The sequence below is a fragment of the Pseudopodoces humilis genome, chromosome 29, assembly GCF_049639895.1.
Source record: "Pseudopodoces humilis isolate 2021_Gansu_Grassland_sample_001 chromosome 29, ASM4963989v1, whole genome shotgun sequence".
NCBI lineage: Eukaryota > Metazoa > Chordata > Aves > Passeriformes > Paridae > Pseudopodoces > Pseudopodoces humilis.
Window position 1 is genome coordinate 2,717,946 of NC_142228.1, and position 9,400 is coordinate 2,727,345.

A 9,400-nucleotide genomic window follows, 5' to 3' on the forward strand; every position below is an offset into this window, starting at 1 on the left:
AACCGGTACCGGTGCCAGCTGCGAGCTCCAAACCAGTACCGAATAACCGACTGTAGGAAGGCCGTGCGTGCCCTCGTGTTGCCCCTGCGGAACACACAGGCCATTGCCCGCTGGGGCAGAGGAACCGGCTCTGCCCGGTGTTCGGCAGCCGCCGGGGCACCGCGGCTGTCCTGAGCGGCCGCGCTCCCGCCCGTCCCGGCCGGGCAGGGCTCCGGGAACGCAGGTGGACGAACAGAACCCCACGGGTACGGAGTGGGGTCGGCTCAGAGGCACGGCGAGCACCCGCCGGGCCGCAACCGGGAGCCGACCGGGGCCGCCCGTGACACCGGTACCCCACGTGGGCGCGGGGGCCGGGCGCGCGTTTCGTCACTTCCGGGGCGGGGCAGCTCACCGGAAGCAGGTGTTGCTGTGTAGCCGTTGCTTGGCAACGGCGCCGCGGCGCAGCCATGGCGGACGATGAGTCCTTGCCCGTCGTCACCTTCGGGAGTCTCATGACGGAGGGGACAACCCTGAGCCGGCGCGGCCGGCACGACAAGGCTCTGGGTTGCTTCAATGACGTGAGGGCGCCGCGGCCCGAGGGCACCGGCCTGCCCCCGGCGGGAGGGGCCTCGGGGGGGCCCCCGCGGTGGGGCGCGGTTCGGTTCAGGCGGGGGAAGAGGCACCGGGGGGACCCACGGCAAGAGGGGGAGGCACGGAGGGACCTGTCCCCAGATAGGGCAGTTCAGGGACAGTGCAGCGCCTGCAACGCAGAGAACCGGTGAAAAACAAGAGAATACTATTTTCAGTAAAATACTTGCAGTTTTATCCTCATCCATCATCAAGATCCATGTGGGAACTGTGGCATCAAATACCTGCACTTGTGTATTTGTGGTGTTGAGCCAGCACAGGTGACATCTGTGTGTGGTGACGTGTCCAGCACTGGTGTTGTGTCCATGTCTGTGGTTCCAGGCACTGAAGCTGAGAGCAGGAGACAAGCACTGCCTCATCACCCGCTCCAAGTGTTTTCTGAAACTTGGAGACACAGAAAACTCCTTGAAGGATGCTGAAGCCTCTCTTCAAATTGACAAAACATTCCCAGAGGTAACCAGCTGAAACAGGAGGGGGTGACCAAGCTTGTCTGGATCTGTGAGACCCTGCAGGGTCCGAGGCAGAGCTGTGAGGAAAGAGCTCGCTCCAAACACTCCTGAGACTGCTGCTGCTCTCAGAGCTGTTGAGGTGCTCAGGCACCTCCAGGTTTGGGGTTAAATATATGCAAGTTATTACAGCCCTGGGCTCTCATGTATGCCTGACAGGAGTTAAAGTTTTCCCTGATTTTATTAATTTCTTCCCCCAAATGTCGTTTTAGGGGCTTTACCAAAAAGCAGAGGCACTGTACACCATGGGTGACTTTGAGTTCGCGCTGGTGTTTTACCACCGAGGCCAAAGGCTCCGCCCAGATATGCACAAGTTCCAACTGGGCATCAACAAGGCCGAGGAGGCGATTGTCAACTGCATTGGAAGTAAGAAGTGTCACTTTCTGGCCCCCATGAGCCTGGACAATGCTGTTCAGGGCACAGCAGATGGCAAATCAGCTCTGCAAGTGACCCAAGAGCCCCACACCAGAGCCTCTCTGCTTTCTGGGTCTGTGTTATTTGTGGCTGATAAATCCAGAAGCACCAGGAAGCACCACAAAGAGCCAACCCTGCTCTTTTTTTCTTTCATTCTTTTCTTCTCCCCTGAACTGTTTATACACAGTGTCTGATCCCTTTAGTTCTGTAGGTAAATCCTGACACTCCAGTTTTCAAAATCGTCATGAAGACTTTCCAGAGAATACAGACCAGAGCAGCTCATCTCATCAGTGACCTGCTTGTGGCCTCCCAGTACATGAGAGGAGCTGATGAGAGAGTTTGAGACACAATTTACAAGGGCCTGGAGTGCCAGGACAAGGGGGCATGGCTTCCCACTGACAGAGGGCAGGGTTGGATGGGATATTGGGAAGAAATTCTTCCCTGTGAGGGTGGGCAGGCCCTGGCACAGTTGCCCAGAGAAGCTGTGGCTTCCCCTGGATCCCTGGAAGTGCCCAAGGCCAGGTTGGATGGGGCTTGGAGCACCCTGAGGTAGTGGAAAGTGTCCCTGCCTATGGGAGGTGGAATTCCAGGAGTTGGAACTGGATGAGCTCTGAAGTCCCTTCCAATCTAAACCACTCTGGGATTCCATGATTCTGTGATCTACTTCAAACAGAGATTGTAATGACAATCCATTTTGAGACCTTTATCCCTGTATTCAAAGCTTGGAATGAAATGTGCCATGCTACCTCAGACTGGCCTCCTGAAATCCTGACTCTCCTCCAGTTTTCATTGCAAAAGAGCAGTGAAACTGTTGACTCTTTAACGAGCTCTGCTTTCACCGTTCCTGGCTCAGATCACCGAGTGGGTCCTGTAGAGACAGGAAAGGCCAAGGACCTCGTGGGGTTCAAAACAAACAGAAAACTCATCCCTTTTCCCTTAGTTTTTCTCTCAGCCCTGCCAGCAGACACAGACAGGATATGCCCCACTGTGGGGCACAGACACAGCTCGCCTGGGGCTGCCACCTCTGACACGTGAGTGGAACACCCGTGCCGGGCTCCTCTGGGGCTGCCAAACCTGCAGGGTGGGTTGGAGCCGCTCCGGTGGATCCCAGAGCCTGTCCCTGCCCAGTGCACGCCCCACTCACACCCCACACAGATTCCCAGCTAGGCCAGGGCCTCCCTCTCACAGGATTTCAAAACTTCAGCCCTCCCCCAGTGCCAGGGATTAACACGTGCCAGTGGCACCAGAGCCTGCAGTGCTTTCATATGGGGTAGTTATTTAAAAAACAGGGAAGGTTTCCAGATCTGGCTTGCTTTCCTCCATTCCTGCTGCTTCCTGAGCTTAGCACAATGCTCAGGTATCATCAGAGCTCCAGCTGAAATCTTCCCAGCTGAATATCCCACACCAAGAGCTCTAACCACCTTTGGACCCCTTGGGCTGCAGGCACAAGAATGGATTAAAATCTAAAAAACTCTTACTTTAAATCAGTCAATAGCTCTGAGATGCAGGGAAGCATGGAAACACGTCAGCATAGATCTAGATGTTTGAATAGTTGGGAAATGCACACACATTAACAGGTTACATCCCCAAAGTGCTTCCCTGACTCTGCTTCACCTGGATGGATGGCAACACCTGTTCCCATGGCCTGCCTGGCTTGTGCTGCTGGTCTGGGCCCCGTGGCTGTGCCAGAGGGAATTCTGCAGCAGCCTTGGAGGCTCTGTCCTTCCCTCAGAGCAGACAAAGCCGTTCCACAAGGCTGCAGACAGATGGTGGTACTGGGGGTCAAGTGAAAACACAATGAGCCTTTTGCCCTAATCAGTGCACAAACCTTTAAAATAGCTTTCCTTCCATTTTATGCTCCAGCTGTGATTCTCCAGAAGAACCTGCATCCTTCTCCTCCAGTTTCCATGCAGGATGTACCCTCTCTGTAGGAATATTGCAACAGGAGCCCCTGCTGCCCTGTGAATTAAAATCCCAAGAGGAGCTAGAGGATGAGCTGTGTTCCCTGCTCCCAGAACACCCCCATTCCATGGGAAAGAATTAGAAAATCTTTGGTTGAAACCAATTGTTTTTGGCTTGGCATCTTTCTGGGCATTTTGCTGACAACATCCTGCATGGCTGCTGTGCAGCACTAACACAGACTCCTCTGTGTCTGCAGACCCATCCTCGCTGAAGCTGGAGAGCAAGGAGGAGCTGTGCTTTGTGAGCAGGCAGGCAGAGGTACAGCACGGGGCTCTTGCTGAAGAAGTTTCTAGAGTTGCTGTAATGCTGAAAGGGGCACCAGAGGAGTGACAGTCCCTGCAGGGACAGGGAGCAGGGGGCATGCTGAAGGGCCTCTTGAGCATTAAAAGCCTGTCCTGAGAGTGTTTGTCACTTGCTTCTAATGCAGGTCTGGCTCAAGCCACCCAGAATTTAAAGGGGAAGGCAGAAGGGCAGGAGGAGCCACCATGTAGGAACAAAACTCAGAATTTCTCCTCCAGTCCATATCTGGGGGTGTTGCCAGTCACCCATCCGAGGCTAATGAGTAACAGCCCAGAGGTTGAGGAGAGCACAGAGAGCTCCAATATTGACTTTGGGTTTACCTGATATTTAAGGGTCACAGTTTTGATAATGGACACTTTCTTTATTGCTTCACTTTTGGGTGCTCCATTGCAGTAGTGTCTTGTTCCTCTGAGAGGTCAGAACTAGTTCTTACCCTTTCTGTAACACCCTTGTAGTCCCCAGGTAGCACAACTGGCTGCAGAATTTCAGTTGCTCATGGCCAAAACAGCTGGTTTTTTTGTTTTTATTTTAAAAATAAGCTGTCTTATATGGAGTATAAACAGAATTCTGCTCATTCCAGTGTTCCCCACTGATGCACGCCTTTCTTTTTTTTCTAGCTGCAGAGCAAAAAAGACAAACAGAAACAGCAAAACAAACCAAAGGATCAAAAGGATCAAAAACAGACAAAGAAGCAGAGTCCAAAAACAGAGCAACAGCTTCTGGGAGAGCTTTATGCTGACAAGGCATACCTGGAGAAGTTGCTCAAGGATGAAGGTATTTATCTTTCTCAGCAGATTCTATTTTTCTTTCATCCCTTTTTTATTCTTCTTTATTTCTTTTCTTCTTTTATATTCCTGTGACTCTTCATTAGTTGTACCAGAGCTCACGTAGCACATGGTGCTCATGGTGGTGGGGACACAGGCAGGTGTTTGCTCATGGGCTGTGGGTTTGTTATAAATGCTGTTAAGGTCAAGATGCAGGAATTGGAGAAGTATCTCATTTTAGAAAAAGGCACAAAGATGATTCTCCTTTAGTCATATTTCTAGGGAACTTTTCACCCAGAAATGGAGAAGTGATTAAGGTTTGGTTTGCTCACAGGTTTTACAGTGTTGCCAGTATTAATTACACATGTGGGCGGTCTGGTTTGCAGGCAGGTAAAAACCCTCTCAGTTTCCATCTGCCAACCTGATCCACAGCACTGTTCAAAGTGCCCTGTCAATACAGATGTGCCATACAGATGATTTGTCCCAGAGGACAAGTACTCAGCACAGCTGGCCCCACTTACAGGGCCCCTTCTTGGCTCTGATCAGCAGAGAAGGCTACAGATATGAGGCTGGAACAGCAGCTCAGCTCACTGAACCACACAGGATGGGTAACAGTTCATTGTTAACTCCCCCATCACCTCAGCTCTGAGGAGCATGTGGCACTTTAATATCCAGGACTGTCTGTGTCAGAACAGAAAAACGTTCCAAATCAATTCCCCACTGAGCTGCAGCTCAGGTCCGTTGATTCTCACCTGGGTTCTATCTTATCTCATTTCCAGACTTGATGCAGAGCAGCACAAGGCAGGGGATCAAAGTCATGGACCTGGTTTTGGATGGCATCTCCTACCTGAACCACCGGCGGGACTTCTGGCAGCAGCAGAAGCCGATTTACGCCCGGGTGTACGAGCGCAAGGTCCTGCGGCAGGGGCGGATGCAGGACCAGAAACAGAAACCATCTGACATTAGCAGATCCATCGCAAAGAATATGGAGGATATTGATCTGTGTAGGTTCCTGGCCGGCAGCTGAGTGCCTCCCAGTGCTGTGGGGAGCTCTAACTATTCCCAAGCTTTGTCTGAGGGTTAGCCACTTCACCAGGTCTCACTTCCTGAGTATCACAGAATCCCAAGATGGTTTGGGTTGGAAGGGACCTTGAAGTTCATCCTGTTCCACCCTCCACCATGGGCAGGGACACCTTCCACTATCCCAGGTTGCTCCAAGCCCCATCCAAGCTGGCCTGGAACACTTCCAGGGATGGGTATCTCACAGCTTCTCAATGTCTGTGTGTCACACTGCGCTGTCAAACTCTGCTCCCTGTCCCCAGTGCTGGCCAGAGGTTCTGCTGAGGAAAGCTGCAGGAAAGCTGAGCGTATGCTGAAAAAGATCCAAATGTGGTCTGAGAATGAAGTTCCCAACAAGAATGAACTGATTGGGAACCTCCACAGCTGCATTGGGAGTGCACAGTTGGCCATGGGACAGATGGAGGCAGCTTTGCGCAGCCATAAGATGGATCTGGATTGTGCCAGGCAGAAGTAAGTTCTGGGAAGTTCAGGTGGGTGGAGAAAGGGGAAAGTGCCTCTGTGGGGGTGTTTTAGCATTAGGTAATGCAATTCTCACCTGGGGAGTTTAACAGGGTTACACATTCAGCTCTGCCCAAGTGTTCTGTGGTGACTTTTTATCTTCACTATTTCAAACTAAGGAGCCTGAAGCAGATTTTTAAAGATCCACAGCACAGGGCACATCAAAATCTCTGCTGTAGTAAAGAAAAAGAACACAAGTCCCAGTCTCAAGCATTTCCTTCTCAGGAAGATCAGGCTTGAAATTGCACCAGTTTTCTGCTACATTTTGTCTTTAACTCCTTTTCATAGAGACCATTGAGCATGGCTTGAAATAAAGGTCTCTTCCAGGTGCACTTGCCTGTCTGCACTGGACACATCCAATAGCTCTTGAACCACAGTGGAGCAAAATGTAGTCTTAAATTTAGCAAGAGTTTGCAAAGCATAGCAGAAATCATGGCACAGTGGCTTGAAGAGATTTGGGACTTCTGTTTGGCAGTAGTGCACTGAGCTTTTAAAATGTCACTGAGGGGTTGTTTCTCATTTTCAAAAATCCTTTTGGAAACGAATGCTGGTTTAGGAAAAGGCTGCCTCTCTCCTGGTGATGCCAGGTAAAGGCAGGAATTACAGGAGAGGGGAGGAGGAGACGCCCGGCTTTGGGACCGCTCTGAACGGGAAGGACCGGCGGTGACGGGCGGGCCGCGCCCTCTGGCGGCTGCAGCCGGTAATGACGTTAATGAGTCGTTAATGACTTTGTTAATGACTCGTTAATGACTTGTTAATGACTCGCGTTAATGATTCTGTGACGGCGGGGGGTTTGAACTGGATGAGCCTTACGGTCCCTTCCCACCCAAACCGGTCTGCGATTCCATGACTCCCATCGCATTTATCTGCTCCTCGCATTGGCTTTTCCATCTCCAAGGTAAGGGTAGGCAAGGGCACTTCTGAAGATGAGAATGAGGATAATTAAGAAAAAAATAAAAGCCTACAGAGCCTGTTATTACAGAGGGAGTTGCCTGTAGCATGGAGCAAAGCTCGGTCCAAGCACGGGATCAGCGCCGGTGTCAGGAGCCTGCAGACACACTGCAGACACCTTTTTGGATCTTTGTTTTGGAAGACAAAAATCATCCGTGACTTTCAGGGACACAGAGGGAAACAGGCAAAGAAAAGTGGAAAGACTTTCCCAAGGACTGCTAGATTTGCACACAAATTAATAATAATAATAATAATAATAATAAATGGCAAAGCTAAACCATTTCCCCTGTGGAAATGATTCCCTAAACCATTTCTTCATGGGGTCAGCTGTAGATAAAATCAAAAATCAACCTTAATTTCATGACTTTCAACCTAACATGGGCCCTTTGCTTCCCATCGCTTCTCTGAGAGCACGGGGAGCACCAGAAGGACCATGAGGCTGAAGAAACCCAGAGTGAGTGAGGAACAGGACGATGTCAGTGCCACAATCCCTTTGTCTCCCTGTCTCAGCTCTCTGACAGATGCCGTGTCCCGGGCCCTGGACAACATCGGCCACGTGTACGCCCGAATTGGCAAGTTCCAGCAGGCCATCAACACGTATGTACAGCCCAGCAGCAAAGGCATCAGGGGGTTGGAGTGACCCAGGTCATGGTCCTTCAGTGGTGTGTCCTCACTGCAGCCATGCCTGGGGACATTTTCACACCTGAACCCTTTGCTATCACACCAGTGGTTGTGTGGTAACTGTACCCAGTGAGGGTTGGTGAAGGTATATCTGTCTTACTCTGCTTGAAGCTGGGAGGAGAAGATTCCACTGGCCCAATCCAGCCTGGAGAAGGCCTGGCTGTTCCATGAAATTGGGCGGTGCTACCTCGAGCTGGATAAAGCTGAAGTAGCCCGAGATTATGGCCAGAAGTCCCTGCAGTCAGCAGATGAAGAGGGAGATGTGGAGTGGCAGCTCCACGCCACCGTGCTGGTGGCACAGGCACAAGGTAAAGATGTGGGCACAGGTTTTGCTCTCAGGGTGGAGAAGCGGGTCTGAAAACATCTCTAGGATTTAACAGTCAAAGCAACTGCTCAGATTGGCTTGATTATTTCTTACTCCTGATTCTGGGCTAAACCAGCTGATATCCTTGTCTGTTCCAGTGAAAATGAAAGACTACCGGTCTGCAATCATGAATTTTGAAAGGGCTCTGGAGAAGGCGAAGCTTGTGCCCAGTGAAACTGCTCAAAATGCCATCATAGCGGTAAGGGGGCTGCTGAGGGGAGGAGGAGCTCTGGGCAGCCTCTGTCAGTAGCTGCTATCCCTGCTGGGATACTCCAGCCAGTAGAACGCTGTAGAAATGCAGTTTTACAGTAGGAAAGGATCTGATAATGATAGCAGAGAACAAAAGAAAACAGGAAAATGTTGGGTATGTAGTTGCATTTCTGGGGCTTTTATTAAGAACTTCATCCCTTTCAGGCCTTGGATAATGTGAGCAAAAGCTTCATTGCAGAGCTGAACAAAAGCCACAAAGACGGGATTCTCTCACTTAAAGGTACTTGTACCTCTGCAGCCAAAAATGGGAAAAAAAACCCCACTCTCCTGTTCTGCATATCCAGCAGCACCTTAGAATTCCCCCAGCACACATTTCCTTGCAAGTATTGAATTAAAATCTTGGTGGAAGTCCAGCATTGCTTCAGCTGCGCTCCCAAGTCCGGCCGTGCCCAGCTGAGAGCAGGAGATGGCAGTGCTCCGAGTGTCCCCTGCAGGCTGTCACCGACACCCCGGCCCTGGCCCGTCCTCCTGGGGTTCGCTGGGGGGTCCTGGCAGGGCGCTGTGCCCGCAGTGCCCTCAGGCCGTGCAGCCCAGCGCCTGCCCTGCCAGGACCCAAACGGGAGTGAGAGATTCCTGCTGAGGCTGAGGGAGCCTTTCTTGTGCCCAACTGCTGAGTTCTAGGACTTGGCTTGTTTTCTTTTCCTTTCCCAGATCGTCTCTTCAGCAGTGAAGACATAAAAAACACCACTGAGAACGTGAAAGAGGAAGGGAATGAAGATGAAAAGCCGTCAGAGGAAGCCAGAAACGGTACATAAGCAGACGGAAACACAAGGGGAAAACACAAGGAAATAAAGGGGAGCAGTGGGGAAAAGTAGAGCCTAGGCGGGAAGATGAAATAAATATTGAGCAAGCGTCATACCCAGCACTGGAGTGGTGTCAGGAGTAGGGAAGGAGCTGGTCTGAGCCGCCGCCGTACTCGGAGCGCTGCCTCCCCCCTCCCCGTACCCCGGGCAGCATCCCCGGCACCGGCTCCTCCGCGGGCG

At 51.5% G+C, this 9,400-nt stretch overlaps 1 protein-coding gene across 4 annotated transcripts; it reads left to right on the forward strand.

Annotated features, from left to right (window-relative positions):
* Nucleotides 1-438: 438 nt before the first annotated feature.
* ODAD4 (outer dynein arm docking complex subunit 4) lies at nucleotides 439-9,273 on the forward strand. 4 transcript variants are annotated; one of them, XM_088067914.1, is made up of 12 exons: nucleotides 445-557; nucleotides 949-1,080; nucleotides 1,346-1,499; nucleotides 3,706-3,767; nucleotides 4,427-4,583; nucleotides 5,353-5,577; nucleotides 5,896-6,103; nucleotides 7,613-7,699; nucleotides 7,895-8,091; nucleotides 8,246-8,346; nucleotides 8,562-8,637; nucleotides 9,069-9,273. In XM_088067914.1, exons 1-12 carry the CDS (start codon nucleotides 447-449, stop codon nucleotides 9,170-9,172), a joined length of 1,614 nt encoding a protein of 537 aa, XP_087924040.1. In that variant the 5' UTR covers nucleotides 445-446; the 3' UTR covers nucleotides 9,173-9,273. The 4 variants fall into 4 exon arrangements, with proteins under 4 accessions (XP_087924042.1, XP_087924040.1, XP_087924039.1 ...); XM_088067913.1 differs by lacking the exon at nucleotides 9,069-9,273 and having other exon boundaries at nucleotides 8,562-8,768; XM_088067916.1 differs by lacking the exon at nucleotides 3,706-3,767 and having other exon boundaries at nucleotides 439-557; nucleotides 8,562-9,089.
* Nucleotides 9,274-9,400: the final 127 nt, after the last annotated feature.

Bases quoted from the DNA above. Each gene is read 5' to 3' on its own strand.
- ODAD4 (XM_088067913.1), top strand. From the start codon at position 447: ATGGCGGACGATGAGTCCTTGCCCGTCGTCACCTTCGGGAGTCTCATG. The intron at 1,081-1,345 runs GTAACCAGCTGA...ATGTCGTTTTAG, and splicing joins TTGACAAAACATTCCCAGAG to GGGCTTTACCAAAAAGCAGA. The intron at 8,092-8,245 runs GTAAAGATGTGG...TGTCTGTTCCAG, and splicing joins GCTGGTGGCACAGGCACAAG to TGAAAATGAAAGACTACCGG.